The sequence below is a fragment of the Balaenoptera physalus genome, assembly GCF_965194825.1.
Source record: "Balaenoptera physalus genome assembly, chromosome: 13".
NCBI classification, from domain to species: domain Eukaryota; kingdom Metazoa; phylum Chordata; class Mammalia; order Artiodactyla; family Balaenopteridae; genus Balaenoptera; species Balaenoptera physalus.
Window position 1 is genome coordinate 41,058,855 of NC_138892.1, and position 22,393 is coordinate 41,081,247.

Consider the following 22,393-nt stretch of genomic DNA (forward strand, 5'->3'; position numbering starts at 1 on the left):
TAGAGTTACTTGAAATGTAGCTAATGTGACTGGTCAATTGAATATTAAATTTTATTTAACTTTAATTCAAATTTAAATAGCTACATGTGGCTAGCAGCTACTGTAATGGCCAGGACAGTTAGATGTTTTTCCTGAACCCCTGTCAAATGCTGGCTTCCATATATTACCAAAATGACTTCTTGTGTAACAAAAATTACCCACAGAATTTAGTAACTTAAAACAATAAGCATTTTTTTGTTCACACAGTTTGCATGGGTCAGGAATTGGAGAGCAGCTTAGCTGGGTGGCTCTGGTCCAGGGTTTCATGAAGCTGCAGTGAAGATGTTTGCTGGGGCTGCAGTCATCTGAAGGCCTGACAGGGGCTAAAGGATTAACTCTAAAATGGCTCACTCACAAGGTTGTTGGCAGAAGGCCTTGGCTTCACACCAAATGGACCTCTCCATAGGGCTGCTTGCTGTGTTCTTACACATGGCAACTGGGTTTCTCTAGAGCATGCAATCCAAGAGAGGAGGTTGAAGTGCTTTTTATGACCTACTCTCTAAATCCAAACATGTCACTTTCTCTTTATTTATTAGAAGTAAGTCACTACATTCAGCAGAAGCTCAACTGGAGGGAAATTGGGCTCCAACTCTTGAAGAATATCAAAGAATTTGTGTACATAATGTAAATCCACTATAAGTTAACTTATCTAAAGCAATGGAGCTAATGAGTGGAAAAGCCCGCATTTGAATTTGTTTCAATCTTTGTCTGGACCAGATGTTTTAATCACATCTCTCTACTGCCTAGAGCATCTATACATTTGAACACAAGATCTCTTGAGGGCACATTTAGAAACCAAATGCAAGTATCTAGTTCAATTTTTGTTGATTTCAAAAGGTATGCATTTAAAACATCTGTTAGTTGCCAAATGTTATTTTATAATTTCATATTTTGAAAAAAATCCTTTGTCAAGTAATTAAATTCATATTATGCTCACAAAGAAGGTAACAGAATCAGCATGGTGTTTGGAATTCCAGGATCCATTGCTGTACTGAATAATCTAATTAAACTGCTCCCTTCTAGGGAGCCTCAGAGTGATGTCCGTGCCCAAACTCCTCTTTGCCTGTCCCTTGTATAATCCTATTTAAACTGTGTTCCACATGGTTAGGCTAGGGAAGTTTCACAATCAAAGAAGCATGGTTCAAATGATGTTTCCAATCTTTGCCTAATCTCTCAAAGAACAAAAGAAGGATCCATGTACATAGTCAACAAGAACTCTTACTAAAATTCCCCATCTTCTTCTATTCTCTAATATTATGAAACACTCCTGAGCCTCTCATTATTCTGACACAAGAACTATTCCCATCCTCTATGCCGTTCCATGTCCTGCTTTCTCCCCTTCTCCCATGCCACCTACAATATGTTGCTTTCACAAGAGCCGTTCTTTGAGTCAGCGACCCCTGAGTAAATTAGCTATTCATTCCTCATTGCTATTGTTGAAAAGTTTGGCAATAAAGCTGTTGTCCCTTCTGTCTTTTCTCTCACAGACTCTTCATCACCACAACCTGAAGCACCAATGACCTTAAAAACAGAAGAGACAGCAAAATAATGTATTTATCTGCAACCTACCTTCACAAGCATGCAGTAGGGGAAACACAGGTTTACAAGTGTTTTCTCTGCCATGCTAGGCACAGCTGAAAGAGCCACACTTAATGGTGATTGGGAAAACCACTCACATCCTTTCTTTTAAATTTAAATGTGAAGCACTTAGCAAGAAAATAAGTTAGTAGAGAGAACAGAAGCAAAGAGATGAAGAGCTATATGGCAGTAAGTCTTGCATAAACATTAGACCTGAGGCAGAAAGAAGCAAAATAGGTTTAAAATAAAGTCTAATTAACTGAGGCAAATCAAGTGTGCCTCTTCCCGGCAGCACAGAGGAATCTAATATGCATATTTAAAGGGACAAAAATTGTTTGTTATTTTCCAACAAGTTTTCTTTGTGGTTTCTTATTTCCTTCTTTTATCTCAGTGTTAGCCCCAACGTGGACTGTTAGAGTAGTAGTGATGGCTAACATATCCTGGATTGTTACTATGTATCAGGCACTGTTCTAAATGCTGTAAATATATTAACACATCTTCATTGTCATCCCCATTTTACATTAAGATTTTAAGACAGAGTATAAAAATAATTCACCCCAAGTCGTATAGCTAGGAAGTGGCAGAGGTGGGATTTGAACCCACATAGTCTGGCTCCAAAGACTGACTTCTAACTACTGTACTCTTCTGTTGCCGTAAATGAGATTCCCTGGCTGCCATAAGATAATTTCTGAACGTCTTACCCTGACAAGTAGCACCTCCACAATCTCGCCCACAACAACCTTTAGCTAATTCCATTACTTCAACCCTTATCACCTCCAGACTTCCCTCCCATACTCCCCCCAAAACAAGCAGCCAATAGGCTTTGCACCACCTCTCTGCACTCTGTGCCTTCTGAAACTGGAAAACCTAACTGAATGAAGGTGTGATCACAGAGAGACCAGCACACAAGAAGCAGTGGGTCTCCCAGCTGCCACGGTTTCAGACATCTGAATTCTGAGGCTGTAGAATCCAACTTTGATGAACAATGTGATCTGTCAGACTGTTTTATAAGTGTTTGTTTAGACTTTTAGCTAAAGAACAAGGAAAATGAAATTTAGTTCTGAGTTGTGTGAACATGGTCTGACTCTTGGATGATTTATTTTTTATGACAGATTCCATTTTCTGCTGCTGTCATGATTACACAGGAATACATTTGTCCACTGAGAGTACATTTGTGTCTTTTGCATGGGCTAATTCAGTGGTAGCATTTAATTTGTGCACGATTATTCACTTATCAGACCAAAAGATGGTACATGCTCAGAATTACTAAGTTTATTGAAATGTTATTACAAGAATCAGTCTTGAGAGGCAAAGGAACATCAGTGCCAGCTTGAGATTATCTTGTTATTGTCAAAGCGCAGATATCATTGAGTTTCCAGGATAAATTTAGGTTTGAAGAGGTATGAATATGTACTCTGTCAGGAAGGTTGTGTTGCAGTATTGTTTATTTTGTAAGGCAGTTGTTGAAAACAGAAATAGGTACAGAGTGAAAGTGGGTGGATGTACATGAATGGCGATTGGTGAATGCTCTCCTGAAAGAGGCTATCACTTGTCAGGTCTAGCCAACTGTAATGGTGGAATGTGACCCAATGTTGCTGGAAATTCTCCTTTTAAGAGAAACCAGATTTCTGGATATCTGTATGAAGTACCCTGATGTTTAAATGTTGGTAAATATGGCAGGCATAATTTTAAGAATGACTCCCAATGACCTTCCGTGTATCATCCCATCCCCTTTGAATGTGAATAGGATCTGCTAATGTGATACTTTTTCCATGACTTTCATATTATGGGGCAAAAGGTTGATCTAATCTAATGACATAGCATCAGAGGGGGAAAGCAGGACAAGGGTAGATATGACAGCCTTTGCTGGCTTTGGAGCTATAGAAGGCCATGCCCAAGAACCCAGAAGCCTTTAGGAGCTGAGAGTGGTCCCAGCAAGAAAATAGGGATTTCAGTCCTGCAACCACAAGGAACTGAATTCAGCCAACAACCTGAATGAGCTTAGAAGCAAATTCTTCCTCAGATCCTTCAAGGAAGAGCTCATCTTAGCCAACACTTTCATCTTGGTCTTGTGAGACCCTAAGCAGAGAACTGAACTGAGCCCAGCCTAACTTACGACTTACAGACTATGAGATAATAAATGGGTGTGATTTTAGGTCACTAGCTACATGGTTGTTTGTTATCCAGCAACAGAAAACTAATACAGTAAGCAATTACAATTTTAAAAAAATCATTGGTAGGTCACTTAGTACCTTATCAGTCAAGAAGGTATTAGTTTGCAGCCTCTGTTATAACTTAGGTGAGGTGAATGAGCTCAGATGGAAGCGTTTTTCCATCTTGTAATGTAACAAACTATACAATGTGCTTCTTATGGTCATCACTTAAAAGCATCCTTAAAAGAAATAATCTTTTGATTTGAAATGCAAATAAAAATTATCCACATTTTGGATAATGGGTGAAAGCATAAGGTGATGAAATGCGTAAGTGCATTAATAGAGACAGTTTATTGGCTTTGTGGATGTTTTCTGCACTTGTTACTTTGAGGTCATTGAGGTAAATCAAGAGGAAGGAAATTTTCTGTTACATTTTTTCCTAAAAATAAATTGGGAATGATTATTTTCTTTAAACTATTTGTTGAATGCATCCACAGATGTGCTTCATTTATTCTTGATTGAGGACGTATCTTTAAAATAGGCGGCAAAAATTGGCATTCCCATACGTTCTCTAGCTTCAATAACAAACAGTAAATACAGTTAAGTTCAGAAATTCCATAAGAGGTAGTTTCTCTTGTGGTAAACAAATTTTGGAAGATTATTCCAAGTGGCCTTGGAAATAAATTTATTCTCATTTCATGGTCCCAATAATAATGTTCTTTGGCTAAAGTGGTTTTTAAATATAAAAATGATTAATTAATAAGTACCTTTTCTTGCGGGCCTTATAAGACTCTCCTTATCTATTCAGCACCTTTAATTGAACACCTATTATGTTCAAGGCAGTGAATTATGAATAGAATTCTAAGAACAAAGACAACTAAAAAGATATGAGAGCTAGCTGGCTTCAAGTCCCTTACTATCTACCTTTTTTTGTTTAATCTTTCTGTTGTAGTTAGAAGTGGACATATATGGGTTCTATTAAAGATGCTATCAAGATTTCCTAGCTACCCTTCTTCACCATCACACACATAAATGCCAATTTGAAGACAGAAGACAGTTGGACTCATTCGATTGCAGGTGGAGAAGCTGGGGAACTTCAACATCTTTCCAAAATCTCCTCCCACTGCTTGCAGAGACCCTGCCCAGGGATGCTTACTGCATAAAAGCTGGTGAACTGGATCTGTACACAAGTAGATTTGAGACCATTCTGCCCTCCTTGGCAGATAAATGTGAGCAGCTGCTTGTATTACCATTCACATAAGTACTCCCACTTTGGGCGGGTTCAAGTAAAGGGTAGAGCTTTTAAGAGCAGGTTAGGACCCTGGAGAAAACCTGAGGGAAACCTGGCTAATAATCTTTACATGAGGTTTTTACAAACACAACTTGTTTAGACTTTGACTTGGTCACGTCACCCCACCCCTCCTTTCCAGAATACTAGGCCATTACTTGTGCAAGGCCCTTACCTTGGGGGTGGAGATGGAGAGAGAGTCCCTCAGCAGCTCTTCCCAGGTGAAATTTCTATCCCCTATGGCCTAAGGCCAAAATGTGGGGCGAGGAGAAATGTTATCCTTTCATTAGCACGTATTATGGCTTGAAATCAGCCATTTGTATACTCAATGCACTCCTAAGATAATGGATGGTCAATAGATAAAATAAATGTCTTACCTTTAGAGGCCACAGATGATTCTTAATATCTGTTTAGAAATGCTAAAGTGTACATAAAACAGAACGATCACAGTATCACTGTTGTTTCTTTTGGAATTTTCCAATTAGTGTCCCATACATATTAAAAAGGCATCCAGGGGCTTCCCTGGTGGCGCAGTGGTTGAGAATCTGCCTGCCAATGCAGGGGACACGGGTTCGAGCCCTGGTCTGGGAAGATCCCACATGCCGCGGAGCAACTAAGCCCGTGAGCCACAATTACTGAGCCTGCGCGTCTGGAGCCCGTGCTCCGCAACAAGAGAGGCCGCGATAGTGAGAGGTCCGCGCACCGCGATGAAGAGTGGCCCCCACTTGCCACAACTAGAGAAAAGCCCTCGCACAGAAATGAAGACCCAACACGCCATAAATAAATAAAATTAAAAAAAAAAAAAAAAAAGGCATCCATTTAACTAAATTGTTCCCTTTGATTGAAAAGTAGTGTTGATTCTGGGATTCCACTTTTTCTTCAGTTTAGGTTCCTTGTTCTACATGAAGAGTAATATAAAATTACTTAATAGATATTTTTGTAGACCTTCTAAAAATTGGTTACACTACCTTGTAGAAAGATCTCTATGATATTGTTAACATTATAATATGCTAGAAGTTACACCTGTTTTGCCACAAGATCTTTTTCTTCTTCAAATTAACATGGGTTGATTTCCCAATAAATGGTAATGATTTTAAATTGTTTACAGGGACTTCTCTGGTGGTGCAGTGGTTAAGAATCCGCCTGCCGTTGCAGGGGACACAGGTTCAAGCCCTGGTCCGGGAAGATCCCATGTGCCACAGAGCAGCTAAGCCCATGCGCCACAGCTACTGAGCCTGTGCTCTGGAGCCCACGAGCCACAACTACAGAGCCCACGTGCCACAACTACTGAAGCCCTCGTGCCTAGAGCCTGTGCTCCTCAACAAGAGAAGCCACCATAATGAGAAGCCCGCGCACCACAACGAAGAGTAGACCCCGCTCGCCGCAACTAGGGAAAGCCCACGAGCAGCAACAAAGACCCAACGCAGCCTAAAATGAATGAATAAATAAATAAATAAAATTGTTTACAGTATTTTCCTATGATATGTTCAAACTCCTATTCCATTTTTGCCTTAGTAATGTTGAGACCTGATCTGCAACTTGACCTTTCTTTGAAATTAATAGTCACAATATAACTGTAGGCCGGCTTCTGGCAGTATCAATATTTGCCTGGCTGGTAAAATCTTCTGTAAATCATTCTGTGAGAAGGAAATTTCCAGAGCATGCTGCAAATCCATGGTGTCCTGCAAGGAGAAACACAGGAATTGCTCTCGCATGGTTACACCCGCCAACTGGCTCACCCGAAAACTTTCCTCCACTATTGTTTTGTGCTAATGGCATATAGAAATTTTATTTTCAGGTTTGCATTTCAGATAACATTAGTACCAAGTATAATTTTATTTGATAGGATAACTCATTCATTTTACTTAAACCGTAATGTGTGTTTGGGGTATTAATCATTTCCAGTTTCTGAGCGTGCCCCAGTATAATAGACATCTTTTTCTCAAGCTAGTTAATAAAACTCCTGATTGATGCTGAAGAAAGCAAACAGCTAAAGGGTATACTATTTTTTAATAAGGCTAATTACTGTGCTACATTCACAAGGGGACGTCTTACAGTGTGTTCTCTATAGTCAGCCCTGTGGCTTCTGCAGATGAACTAAATTTCTAGTAGCAGATCTTAAAAAACAAACAAGCAAACAAACAAACTAACCATGTGTAGTCAAGGAAATATGAGGTTTCAGATCTTGGAAAGAAATATTCACTGAATTTTAATATATAAGAAAGCAAAAAAAATGTTACATTTGAGAAATACCTTTATAGGTTTGGGGGTTTCTAGAAAGCAAGATAAACAATTACAATGTTGTTTGGTAAACAGTGAATGTGGGCAAAAAAAGTAGGTGGCTAGCCCTGAGGGATATTTTATCCAGATCAGAAAAAGCACTGCTTTAATCTGTTTCTTCTCTCTCATACTTAGTATGCGTGTCCATTTTTAGTGTACTTGTAGATATTTCTCTCTTATTCTCCTACCTCCAATCTTAAAAACGTTCTCTTTTTATATTTATATATGTTAATATTATTGACAGGTTTGCATTGAAGTTCTGATCTTGCTCTGGGAGTCATTCTGCTATTTAAAATGTCTTTGGATGTTAACTCTTTTTTTTTTTTTTTTTTTTTTTAAATCTAGAGAAGAGAATTCTTTCCTGTCAGAAAAAGAACTTTTGTCTCTCTTTGAGGAGAGGTCCTTTTTCATCCAAGTGTGGGATGAGTAGACAATTTTTGTCCTGGGATTAAGAAGACATATGTAAATATATGGAGATATATATATATATGTAAAGATATGAAGACATATATACATATAATTATATAATTACTGTATATACATGTACATATATTATATATGTATATATTATATATATATGAAATGAGATGTCCAAACAAGAAGTGGACACATTTATTAAGGACTCCATGGTTTTTCACTCAGTGGGTCACTGCAATAGTTACAAGCAACTGTTGTAACTCAGCACCTGCATGTGAAGGGAAAAACGAGTCTGAATACGTTGGAAAAGTTTCAACTTAAAGCCCCGTGTTGGCATTTGCACCTAGCACATGCAGGCTGTAGCAATTTAGGAACTCAATTTTTAACTTTAATGGTAATTATCTAAAATTTAAATTTAAAACCGATACTCAATTCATATTAACTATGTTTGGAACAGCTTACCTATGTGAATCCTTTTAACTGTGAATTTTTGAAATCTGAGTACAGATTAAGTCCTTCTGAAAATTTAGTCTCCAAATTGAGATGTGCTCTAAGTGTACAATACATGCTGGATTTCAAAGGCTTGGTACAAAAAAAAAGAACAAATGCAAAATATTAAAAATCTTATTAAAAAGGATTTTAGCTTCTTTATAGTTGAAACAATATTTTTGATATGTCAAGATAATAAAGTATGTACATTATTATAATTAATTTTACCTGTTTCTTTTTACTTTTAGTAATAAGGCTACTGGACAATATAAAATGGCATGTGCGGCCTATATTATATTTATACTGGAAGGGCTGTAATAGTCTAAAGAGCATGAAGCCTCACAAGTGAGCAGAGTCCAGGTGAATTTCCCCCCTCTGAGAAACCACTGATGTTGGCAAAGACTCGCCTGTAGCTTTTAGGCAGTGGCCAGATTGGAGGATTTATCTCCAGCCACCATGAGCCTGACTCTGGCTGTTCACTGCGCTCGCTTTCGGCCTCAGAAGTCCAACCCATCCCAGGTTTCTGGGCAGCACTGCCCCATCACTGTCTGAGTCTCTAGCCTGCCAACGGGCTAAAGAGCCTTCCCAGTACCTACATCCCACGGTAACCCGTGAAAGGGCTGGACTAGGGAATGTGAAGCTTCCCAAGAAAGCCATTTTCCTGGGAGCTAGGCAGCTCATCCTCAAAAAATACTGATGTTAGGCAAACGATCATTCCACCACATTCGAAGCGTCTATAGGGAATTTGGTCCAGCTTCTAATCTACACCTTGAATACCACCCTCAAAAATCAGCTTATATTCAGCTGCCTCCACTCAGGCCACCAAGTTAGGACCAAATCACACTCAACACGACAATACTCATAAACACTCAAGTGTTCTTCGCTGGGCTTTGACTTGACTTCTAGACTTTCCACTGTTTCCCAGGAATATGGTTCTCTGGGAACTGATAGATACACATTATTTGTATCACAGATGATGTATAGAATGACTCCATTTGCACTGGGTACATTTCATTATCTGTCACCATCTTTAGGGTATAAAATCTAGGTGAACAAAGACGACAGAGTAGTTTATTCGTCCTGAAAAAAAATCACAAAACATGATTAGGATACAGATTTTCTGACTCTGAATTCAATGGTTTTTCCTTTACATTATACCCCTCTTTTATAAATGTCACATTAAATGGGCATAAATATATTATGCCACTTGAAAAATAAAAGCCAAATGAACTATAGAGATGTCCACCACATCTCTCATGCTCTCTTCTGTCTTCTCTACTTGGTCAAGATCTTTCCTTTCTTTTTATTTTATTTTATTTTTTATTTTTATTTTATTTATTTTATTTTTATTTTTTTATTTTTAAAAAATTTTTAATTTTATTTTTTTATGCAGCAGGTCCTTATTAGTCATCAATTTTATACACACCAGTGTATGAATGTCAATTCCAATCTCCCAATTCATCACACCCCCTCCCCCGCGGCTTCCCCCACTTGGTGTCCATACGTATGTTCTCTACATCTGTGTCTCAACTTCTGCCCTGCAAACCGGCTCATCTCTACCATTTTTGCTAGGTTCCACATACATGTGTTAATATACGATATTTGTTTTTCTCTTTCTGACTTACTTCACTCTGTATGACAGTCTCTAGATCCATCCACGTCTCAACAAATGACTCAACTTCGTTCCTTTTTATGGCTGAGTAATATTCCATTGTATATATGTGCCACATCTTCTTTATCCATTCGTCTGTTGATGGGCATTTAGGTTGCTTCCATGACCTGGCCAGTGTAAATAGTGCTGCAATGAACATTGGGGTGCATGTGTCTTTTTGAATTATGGATTTCTCTGGATATATGCCCAGTACTGGGATTGCTGGATCATATGGTAATTCTATTTTTAGTTTTTTAAGGACCCTCCATACTGTTCTCCATAGTGGCTGTATCAATTTACATTCCCACCAACAGTGCAAGAGGGTTCCCTTTTCTCCACACCCTCGCCAGCATTTTTTGTTTGTAGATTTTCTGATGATGCCCATTCTAACTGATGTGAGGTGATACCTCATTGTAGCTTTGATTTGCATTTTTCTAATAATTAGTGATGTTGAGCAGCTTTTCATGTGCTTCTGGGCCGTCTGTATGTCTTCTTTGGAGAAATGTCTATTTAGGTCTTCTGCCCATTTTTGGATTGGGTTGTTTCTTTAATATTGAGCTGCATGAGGTGTTTATATATTTTGGAGATTAATCCATTGTCCATTGATTCATTTGCAAGTATTTTCTCCCATTCTGAGGGTTGTCTTTTCGTCTTGTTTATGGTCTCCTTTGCTGTGCGAAAGCTTCGAAGTTTCATTAGGTCCCATTTGTTTATTTTTGTTTTTATTTCCATTACTCTAGGAGGTGGATCATAAAAGATCTTGCTGTGATTTATGTCAAAGAGTGTTCTTCCTATGTTTTCCTCTAAGAGTTTGATAGAGTCCGGTCTTACATTTAGGTCTTGAATCCATTTTGAGTTTATTTTTGTGTATGGTGTTAGGGAGTGTTCTAATTTCATTCTTTTACATGTAGCTGTCCAGTTTTCCCAGCACCACTTATTGAAGAGACTGTATTTTCTCCATTGCCTATCCTTGCCTCCTTTGTCATAGATTAGTTGACCATAGGTGCGTGAGTTTATCTCTGGGCTTTCTATCTTGTTCCATTGATCTATGTTTCTGTTTTTATGCCAGTACCATATTGTCTTGATTACTGTAGCTTTGTAATATAGTCTGCAGTCAGGGAGTTTGATTCCTCCAGCTCCGTTTTTTTCCCTCAAGACTGCTTTGGCTATTCAGGGTCTTTTGTGTCTCCATACAAATTTTAAGATGATTTGCTCTAGTTCCATAAAAAATGCCATTGGTAATTTGATAGGGATTGCATTGAATCTGTAGATTGCTTTGGGTAGTATAGTCATTTTCACGATATTGATTCTTCCAATCCAAGAACATGGTATATCTCTCCATCTGTTGGTATCATCTTTAATTTCTTTCAACAGTGTCTTATAGTTTTCTGCATACAGGTCTTTTGTCTCCCTAGGTAGGTTTATTCCTAGGTGTTTTATTCTTTATGTTGCAGTGGTAAATGGGAGTGTTCCCTTAATTTCTCTTTCAGATTTTTCATCATTAGTGTATAAGAATGCAAGAGATTTCTGTGCATTAATGTTGTATCCTGCAACTTTACCAAATTCTACCAAATTGATTAGCTCTAGTAGTTTTCTGGTGGCATTCTTAGGATTCTCTATGTATAGTATCATGTCATCTGCAAAAAGTGACAGTTTTACCTCTTCTTTTCCAATTTGTATTCCTTTTATTTCTTTTTCTTCTCTGATTGCCGTGGCTAGGACTTCCAAAACTATGTTGAATAATAGTGGTGAGAGTGGACATCCTTGTCTTGTTCCTGATCTTAGAGGAAATGCTTTCAGTTTTTCACCATTGAGAATGATGTTTGCTGTGGGTTTCTCGTATATGGCCTTTATTATGTTGAGGTAGGTTCCCTCTATGCCCACTTTCTGGAGAGTTTTTATAATACATGGGTGTTGAATTTTGTCAGAAGCTTTTTCTGCATCTATTGAGATGATCATATGGTTTTTCTTCTTCAATTTGTTAATATGGTATATCACACTGATTGACTTGCATATATTGAAGAATCCTTGCAGCCCTGGGATAAAGCCCACTTGATCATGGTGTATGATCCTTTTAATGTGTTGTTGGATTCTGTTTGCTAGTATTTTGTTGAGGATTTTTGCATCTATATTCATCAGTGATATTGGTCTGTAATTTTTTTTGTAGTATCTTTGTCTGGTTTTGGTATCAGGGTGATGGTGGCCTCATAGAATGAGTTTGGGAGTGTTCCTTCCTCTGCAATTTTTTGGAAGAGTTTGAGAAGGATGGGTGTTAGTTCTTTTCTAAATGTTTGATAGAACTCACCTGTGAAGCCATCTGGTCCTGGACTTTTGTTTGTTGGAAGATTTTTAATCACAGTTTCAATTTCATTACTTGTGATTGGTCTGTTCATATTTTCTGTTTCTTCCTGGTTCAGTCTTGGAAGATTATACCTTTGTAAGAATTTGTCCATTTCTTCCAGGTTGTCCATTTTATTGGCATAGAGTTGCCTGGAGTAGTCTCTTAGGATGCTTTGTATTTCTGCGGTGTCTGTTGTAACTTCTCCTTTTTCATTTCTAATTTTATTGATTTGAGTCCTCTCCCTCTTTTTCTTGATGAATCTGGCTAATGGTTTATCAATTTTGTTTATCTTCTCAAAGAACCAGCTTTTAGTTTTATTGATCTTTGCTATTGTTTTCTTTGTTTCTATTTCATTTATTTCTGCTCTGATCTTTATGATTTCTTTCCTTCTGCTAACTTTGGGTTTTGTTTGTTCTTCTTTCTCTAGTTCCTTTAGGTTTAAGGTTGGATTGTTTATTTGAGATTTTTCTTGTTCCTTGAGGTAGGCTTGTATAGCTATAAACTTCCCTCTTAGAACTGCTTTTGCTGCATCCCATAGGTTTTGGATCATAGTGTTTTCATTGTCATTTGTCTCTAGGTATTTTTTGATTTCTTCAGTGATCTTTTGGTTATTTAGTAACTTATTGTTTAGCCTCCATGTGTTTGTGTTTTTACGTTTTTTTCCCTGTAATTCATTTCTCATCTCATAGCGTTGTGGTCAGCAGAGATGCTTATATGACTTCAATTTTCTTAAATTTACTGAGGCTTGATTTGTGACCCAAGATGTGATGTATCCTGGAGAATGTTCCATGCACATTTGAGAAGAAAGTGTAATCTGCTGTTTTTGGATGGAATGTCCTATAAATATCAATTAAATCTATCTGGTCTATTGTGTGATTTAAAGCTTCTGTTTCCTTATTTATTTTCACTTTGGATGATCTGTCCATTGGTGTAAGTGAGGTGTTAAAGTCCCCCACTATTATTGTGTTACTGTCGATTTCCTCTGTTAGAGCTGTTAGCAGTTGCCTTATGTATTGAGGTGCTCCTATGTTGGGTGCATTTATAATTGTTCTATCTTCTCCTTGGATTGATCCCTTGATCATTATGTAGTGTCCTTCCTTGTCTCTTGTGACATTCTTTATTTTAAAGTCTATTTTATCTGATATGAGTATTGCTACTCCAGCTTTCTTTTGGTTTCCATTTGTATGGAATATCTTTTTCCATCCCCTCACTTTCAGTCTGTATGTGTCCCTAGGTCTGAAGTGGGTCTCTTGTAAACAGCATATATATGGGTCTTACTTTTGTATCCATTCAGCAACCCTGTGTATTTTGGTTGGAGCATTTAATCCTTTCACGTTTAAGGTAATTATCGATATGTATGTTCCTGTGACCATTTTCTTAATTGTTTTGGGTTTGGTTTTGTAGGTCCTTTTCTTCTCTTGTGTTTCCCACTTAGAGAAGTTCCTTTAGCATTTGTTGTAGAGCTGGTTTGTTGGTGCTGAATTCTTTTAGCTTTTGCTTGTCTGTAAAGCTTTTGATTTCTCCATTGAATCTGAATGAGATCCTTGTTGGGTAGAGTAATCTTGGTTGTAGGTTCTTCCCTTTCATCACTTTAAGTATATCATGCCACTCCCTTCTGGCTTGTAGAGTTTCTGCTGAGAAATCAGCTGTTAACCTTATGGGAGTTCCCTTGTATGTTATTTGTCATTTTTCCCTTGCTGCTCTCAATAATTTTTCTTTGTCTTTAATTTTTGCCAATTTGATTACTATGTGTCTCGGCGTGTTTCTCCTTGGGTTTATCCTGTGTGGGACTCACTGCGCTACCTGGACTTGGGTGGCTATTTCCTTTCCAATGTTAGGGAAGTTTTCCCCTATAATCTCTTCAAATATTTTCTCTGGTCCTTTCTCTCTCTCTTCTCCTTCTGGGACCCGTATAATGTGAATGTTGTTGCGTTTAATGTTGTCTCAGAGGTCTCTTAGGCTGTCTCCATTTCTTTTCATTCTTTTTTCTTTATTCCGTTCCACAGCAGTGAATTCCACCATTCTGTCTTCCAGGTCACTTATCCGTTCTTCTGTGTCAGTTATTCTGCTATTGATTCTTCCTAGTGTAGTTTTCATTTCAGTTATTGTATTGTTCATCTCTGTTTGTTTGTTCTTTAATTCTTCTAGGTCTTTGTTAAACATTTCTTGCATCTTCTCGATCTTTGCCTCCATTCTTTTTCCGAGGTCCTGGATCATCTTCACTATTGTTATTCTGAATTCTTTTTCTGGAAGGTTGTCTATCTCCACTTCATTTATTTGTTTTTCTGGGGTTTTATCTTGTTACTTCATCTGGTACATAGCTCTGTGCCTTTTCATCTTGTCTATCTTTCTGTGAATGTGGTTTTTGTTCCATAGGCTGCAGGATTGTAGTTCTTCTTGCTTCTGCTGTCTCCCCTCTCGGTCAAGATCTTTCTTGTGGGAAAACATCCCAAAGTGAAATTCACATCACTTCTCATTTTTATGCTAAGGATTCCTATTTCGATCTTCCCAGTCTCCACCTGTCTTCTGGGCTCTAGCCTTACATTTCCAACCTCTTGGTGTATTTTATCTCTTCCCCTAAAAAGTCCACACATTTAAATTGTGCTATATACAACTAAGACGTCTTCAAAGGACTTGAAAAGCAGAAAGAATAACGAAAACTTGGTGGAAGGTATGTAGTACATTACATCTAAAGGGAAAAAAAAAATCCCAAGCGTGAGGCAGTATTTTGTACTGGATGCCACAAATCCTCAGGTTATCCTCCTCCTTCCATGGTCATTAAACAGCAATCTAATTATTAATCTGGCTTTCCAGGGAGTTCTACCTGTAAAAGTGGTTCTTCTCAAATTTAATGCTTTTGTTTACCATAAGCTAAAGTTCAGTTGCTGTCTCCGTGTTCAGAAATATTTTTATTCAATACGTGTTTATTGAGAGTGCACTATATTCTAGGCCCTGGAATCGAACATGATAAGTGACCCAGAATATATATATGTGGATCTAGAAAAGTAAATAACTCAGATTTTTGACTTAGTCTGTGGGATCAGAGGGCTTGTCTAAGGTAATGGCATTTGAGAATGCTTAAGGGCCTTGGGGATAAAGGAAGTAAATTAAAGTAAAAGAAATAGTGTTCTAAACCTGGTCTGGGACAAAATGTTATTGCTTGATAAAACTAGTAATCTTCTTTGAATAAATCAGAACATTGATACATGTTTAGTAATTTTCAATAATTGCCTAATTACTTATGGGATTAATATTTGATTTGGGAAACCATCTACTCACGCATCCACCTGACAGTCAAAAGGCTGGGAATCTTTAAGTAGGTTTTTTTTTTTGTCTAATCTACATTTTCTATATTTTCCCTAAGAGAGAAACCTTTAAATTGGCATACCAGAAGTTTTTTCCATACATCACGATTATACGAAAATGCTGATGCATGCTCATAGCTAAATTGTCTGGAAAGTTGATGTTAATGTTTCAACAATTACTTCTAGGTTCTACAATTAGGCTAATGTAGAGAACAGACCAAAATGGTGGCAGGGGACATGGTGAAAAAGGAAGTCAAGGGATAAGCAAAATCCAGATTGAGCAAAGAATTGTCCTTTGACATTTGAACCTTATTCCTAAAAACAAAATGCAAAAGAGGTGAGGGAGGTAGGTGATCACATTTACGTTTTATAAAGATCAATGTTTCTATAGTAGTGTTATCCAACAGGAATAGAAATATAAAGTGAGACACAAATATGAACATCATATTTAATTGTAGAATTTGTAGTAGCCACATTAAAAAAGGAAAAATAATCAGGTGAATTAATTTTAATACTACAGTTAAAATAATCCAATATACTGAAAGTATTTTCATTTTAACATGTAATCACTGTAAAAATTATTTACTCAGTTGTTCACCAGCTTCAACTGTGCCATGCTAGTCTAGAATATTCAGGCAAACTTTAAAAATTCCAGTGATAAATAAAATGTTTACAAGTTTTTTTACAATTTTATGGAAAACAACTTGAGAACTTTCATTTTTCTCTAATAAGATTCTAGTTCAGAAAGTGCTATGTTTAATTTCTATAAATTTGTTTTCTTGCTGATGAACTCCTGAGTAACTAAGAGATAATGTATATTTCATGTGGAGAAGAGAGCCTCCAATGATTACTTATCCAAATCATCTCCACTGAACTAAAAATTAATATTGAATTCAATAATGCAATATTTTACCCATCAGTCGGTTCCCCCACCCCCGCCCGGCAAGCAAAATACTGTTGAAGCTTTTTAAACGTCTTAACTGATCAAAGACATAGATTTAGACAATTTTTAAGGTGGCTTATTTCTTATAAAAATACTGTGATTTTTTTTTTAACATTAAAGTCCAAAAGTCTGAAATAAAGGTATTTGAATTTCTCCAAATTTAAACATAATCCACTGGTATTGTTGATTCTACCAGTGTCTGAATATCTTTTAGCTGCTATTCATTGGATTTCTCATTGGTCACTCTCTAGTGGAGAGCTTAGGTACTCATCAAAATAAGAAGCAGAGACCCAATTGTACTAACTGTAAGTCACTTAGGTTTGTGGCCTGAGTCTCAATGATTCTGATGCCTAAGAAATTTGCTTGGCACATACTAGGTGTATAATATAAACATTTGTTGAGTAATAATAATAGCCAACATATAGCACTTAAGATGTGACAGACTTTTCTGAGTGCTTCTTGTATTTTAAAACATTCCATCTTCCTAAAAACCACATGAAAAGATGATCAACATCACTAATTATCAGAGAAATGCAAATCAAAAGTACAATGTGGTATCACTTCACACCAGTCAGAATAGCCATCATCAAAAAGTCTACACACAATAAATGCTGTAGAGGGTGTGGAGAAAATGGAACCCTCTTACACTGCCGGTGGGAATGTAGATTGGTACAATCACTATGGAGGACAGTAGAAGTTCCTTAAAAACTAAAAATAGAACTACCGTATGATCCAGCAATCCCACTCCTGGGTATATATCTGGAGAAAACCCATCATGCACCCCAACATTCATTGCAGCACTATTTACAATAGCCAAGACATGGAAGCAACCTAAATGTCCACTGACAGTGGAATGGATAAAGAAGATGTGGTACATATATACAATGGAATATTACTCAGCCATAACAAAGAATGAAATAATGCCATTTGCAGCAACATGGATAGATCTAGAGATTATCATATTAAGTGAAGTAAGTCAGAGAAAGACAAATATCATATGATATCACTCATGTGTGGAATCTAATTTAAAAAGATATAAATGAACTTATTTACAAAACAGAAACAGACTCACAGATTTCAAAACAAACTTATGGTTACCAAAGGGGAAATGTGGGGGGGCGGGGGGGAGGGATAAATTAGGGGCTTGGGATTAACATACTCACACTACTATATATAAAATAGATAACCAACAAGGACCTACTGTATAGCACAGGGAACTCTATTCAGTATTCTGTAATAACCTATATGGGTAAAGAATCTGAAAAAGAATGAATATATGTATAACAGAATCGCTTTGCTGTATACATGAAACTAACACAACATTGTAACTCAACTATATTCTAACAAAATTAAAAAGTAAAAATAAAAAAATTGAAAATATCTAAAATAAATAAATAAAACATTTCCTCTTCAAAGCAATCTTATGAGTAGATACTATAACTATCCCATTTTACAGATTAGGAAACTGGATGAAAGACTTACTTTTCATAAGACTTTAATATTACCATGAATACATTTACAAATTGAATCTTGAGAGTATTTGTTACACTACTGACATTATTAATTTATTATAATGGCAGTGCTAATACAGCAGCTGGCATTTATTCAGTTTCCTGAGTGCCAGGCATTGTTTTAAATGCTTTACAGATCTAAACTCAATGCTACCAACAGCCCTATGAGGTAGGTACTATTACTACAACCATGTTATAAATGAGAAAACTTGGTTAAAAGATGCGCTCTTAAAAATTTTTTTTAAAATACTGTTGACCCCTGAACAACACAGTAATCTGTTGAGAAATGGGTATTATTCTGATCATCATTTGATAGGTGAGGAAACTAGGCATAAAGAGGGTGAGTAAATTGGCCAAGGTCACACAGAGAAGAATGACAGTGTTGGGATTAACACTTATGCAGCCTGATGTTGCATGTGTCAGAATTATGTTCCAGTTTTGAATTAATTCAGTGTTTATCTGGATAAGATGAATTGTGGAAATTTCCCAATCTCCTAAATTTTAATCCATTATGGATACTAGACCCATTTTAACTAATATATATATATATATATATATATATATATATATATATATATATATATATATATATATATATTTTTGCTCAATAACTGTTCTAATTTTCCTGTTTTTAGAATTAAAACCCTACTTAGAGTACCCAAATGAACATTCCAATTACTGGGGTTGGAGACTGAGGTGCTTTGAAAAAATTCTCATTTTAAACGGGGTTCCGTTTCTTTTTATAATCTCTATTAAAAATAAAGCACCACCAGAAAAAATATTTTATGTTAAAAGCATCTTTAGAGCTAAAAGCTTAAAAAAAAGAGTTAATGGAATAAAAACAAATAATTAAGTGAATATCAACATTTTATTTTATATGAATGCTTATTTTATAACCATTTAGATAGACTAGTCAGACTTTTCTAAAAATATTCACTGAATAAATACTTTTCATTTAAAAAGATATACCTCGTGCCTTCAATTTATTTCCTTACTTAAAAGCTATGAGGTCCTTTCTACAAGAAATGAAAAATAAAAGTTCACATACATCCCTATTTATGGCATATTAATAGTACAAGCAACATTTTAAAGCTTGATACTTACGGTGCATAATTATTCAATTTTCTCCATATATAGACGCCACACCTTGTTGTCAATAAATAATTCCACTTTAATGGCAAAGTAATAATTTAGACAGATACAGGGTGCACATTTGCAAAAAAATATATGCAAGCTGGTTTACAAGCTAGAGGAACAATCAACCAATAGAAAATACATCACCCAGTTATGTCCACTGACACCAAGTACTTGTTGTCGGGGCTTTACAAAGACTACAAAACTTTTCAGATGATTTATTTCACTGTTTCTATTTACACGATATGTTACATCAAAAATGTACAAAATATAAAATGTATACAGACAAATGTTTCACAAACTAGTTTAAGTTGTAAACTAGGCGGACCTACTGGGATGTATTGCAGGAATTTGTTTATGATCGTGTTTGGACTGTGTTTCTCAAAACGGCAGGGAAAGATTAGCAATTTTCTTAGATCACATATTATACAAGGGCCACTAGTCACTCATCCAGCTACATATATTGATGCTTCACCACAGATGTGATCCACGTTTGAGGCTTCGTAGTCAGGGTGACCATTCTATGTGCATAAATTCAGTTCCGATTTCCCTTAGGGCAATAGCACCGTGGAGGACCTATAGACTGAGTGACATTCTGACAACTGCACAGATGTCTCGTGTTGTTATTGTTCTACAGCAACTGACCCGTGGGTGGTCACAGAGAGTAGCACCAATTGCACGTCCTGAAAGTAGCACATTTTCACGTGCATGGGACAAGCCTACACCATGGCCTAGCCCTTGGGTTGATAAATTTCAAACCTGTCCCCTGTGTGTGGTGGGAACTGCGCCAATCACTCCCATCAGTTTTCACGCACTCTCTTGAAAGCCTGCCGCGACAGATGCACTTTCAGACATTTTTACTTTTCCGAAAATGGATTGGCTCCATGGACAGTTTTGAAGCATGCTCACTCTAGCACTGATAGCTCCTGCATGGTCATCACAACTGTAAATACAGGACAAACACACCAGATCATAACAGTGTTGAGGGTTTGCATTCTGTATTTGCAATGTACAGGAAATCTCAGCAAGTGAAACATCTCTTAACATCCACAGGATAAAATACAATTTTGTGTGTGTGTGTTTGTTTCGATTTGTGCAAGTTTTTAAAATGATTATTTACAATACCTACCCAGTAGACTGTGCAAATCTAACGTCCTTTTACAGTATAAACGCTTCCTCATCCACAGTGACTTCACTGCATCAGTGTTCTCGAATGCTGAATTTCTCATGTACAACAATATCCATCAAAACAACATGCTCAAAACTCATAATAATTAAAAAAAAAAAAAAAAAAGAATAGGGGAGAAAAGCGGAATCGTTGTGCTCATGCTGCATCTACTGCTTCCAGCTCTGCTGGATAAGAAATCACAATCTCCCGCCTTCTGAAACTCTTTCCCCTAGAGCTGGATGGAATTTAGCCACATGGCTTCGCTTTGAAGTGACAGTCAAAGAGGGTTTCTGGGTTGACTTGAGTATTTTGGAGGAGAGGCAAAGCAATCTATTCACAAGCTAAAAATACTGATCTTTCTCCTATCCATTTCTTCAAAAAACAAACACAAAACTAGAGAGAGATGGCTACTGCGTTAACCGGTGTTGTAAATGAAAAGACAGTGGCAATTACCAATGGTTCAGGATTTAAACCAACTGTTAAACTGTTGTAGAAATTGGTTTTAAGGCAGTGAGACAGCACCATAGGAAATGTTGCTTCTTTTCACTGACAAGGCTCAAACAAATAAAGCCCTAAAAAAGCCTTTTATCAGTGTTGACTAATAATTGGTATAAAACTCTTTTTAAGGGAGTGGGCAGGTGGTTTAAAAAGACCACGGTGGTAAAAACCACCTTCTCAAACCCGCGACTCAGACACTAAAAAGAGGGTGGAGCACATCCTGTGATCATGGCAGTTGAATGACACTGGCACTTCTCCAGCTTGTCACAGCAGTGTTTCCCTGGGGGTTGCACAATTCCATTTGTGCTTGCGGAGGCCTGGCCTCTTCATTTAGGAAATGGGGTGAGCGCACAACACAAACACTACTGGGGCTCCGTGACCAGCACCATGTGGCACAAAGGAGCTTGGACGGATCAGAAGAATGGACCCTGCTTGGGGAGAACAGCCCCTCAGAGGAAACCAAAGGAAGGAACAACAACAAAAAAAAGGTCTGCATTGTAAACTTTTAAAGAGGAAAAACAGAAAGTCCAGTTTGGCTAATCCCATGTGCAATCTATTCAGTTGCCCTGTCATTAGGGTCCTTTCCAGTTGAGTAATGGAGCCTTACATCACTCCACGGATATAAAAATGCCTAGAAAGGAAAGCAAGTTACACTTCCGTGTCAATTTAGCATCTTGGCGGTTCAAACTTAGTTCTACTGCCTCCTTGGAGACCACGGCCCTGGGTCAGGGCGCTTTCATATTGGCAGTGGTTTAGTGAAAATACCTTACTTTTTAACATTTTTTTTTTTTTTTTTTTAAAGCATAGTCTTTTCCCCTAACTTTGTTCACCCTCTAGAGGGTAGATTCAAGAGATGAATCCAAAACGTCTTCACGGTGGCTGGTGCTATCACTGTCGCAGCTTTGTGTGCCCGAGTAATTGGCTGCTTCTTGGAGTTTCATTAGCATATTCATCTGAAGGAAGAAAAAGAGACATCGATGGAGGCAATGATGCATCGAGGAAGCCAGTCCCAGAAAACACACGGCCCCGAGCCACACGGACGACCCATCTCATCCCCTCCAAGGGAAACGGGAAAAAATTTTAGATTTTTACTAGTTGCCCCTGGCTCCTACACTGTTTCTCCCAAACATGACTACAACAGCAAACCATAACGACAAAATAGGGCCTCCGGATAAGTCTTTGATTTGCAGTTGTAAATGAATACAGCTCCAGCAGGGAGACTGGAAAGGAAACTGTATCACAGCTGGACATCTGGGCTCGTGGCTGGAGAGTACACCAAGCTGCTCAGCTTTTTGGCTGCGAGAAGCAGAAAGCACTGAATGACAACTGAAAGTCCTGAATGTTCCTACAGGCAGATGCACACACGGGCTCCCGGACACAGTCCCTGGAGAGGAGGTGGGGATGGAGTGGAATGGAGCCCCCCCATCTGCTGCTTAGGAGCTGACCTCGAGAGGTGACCAAATGAAGCCGACCATGACCGTTGGAAGAGGGAGAAGGGAAGAATCACTGTCAAGTTTCTGTGGTTGTTGAATGTCTGGCTAAAATATGATGGATATCTCACTGAAAACTAAAACCACCTTCTGGAACAAGAGCGGCTG

General features: G+C 37.5%; 1 protein-coding gene and 1 long non-coding RNA gene across 11 annotated transcripts in view; one reads left to right on the plus strand and one right to left on the minus strand.

Moving 5' to 3' along the window:
- The window catches only part of LOC309640440, a 676,795-nt gene that overhangs the window by 602,433 nt on the left and 51,969 nt on the right, over positions 1 to 22,393 (plus strand). The gene's annotated exons all lie outside the window — the stretch shown is intronic.
- The window catches only part of NAV3 (neuron navigator 3), an 867,875-nt gene continuing 867,047 nt past the window's right edge, over positions 21,566 to 22,393 (minus strand). For all 10 annotated transcript variants that reach the window (XM_082418853.1, XM_082418852.1, XM_082418855.1 and 7 more), the window contains one exon: positions 21,566 to 21,748. In XM_082418853.1, coding sequence (XP_082274979.1) covers positions 21,629 to 21,748 — 120 coding nt within the window. In that variant the 3' untranslated portion in view covers positions 21,566 to 21,628. The remainder of the gene's footprint in view (positions 21,749 to 22,393) is intronic.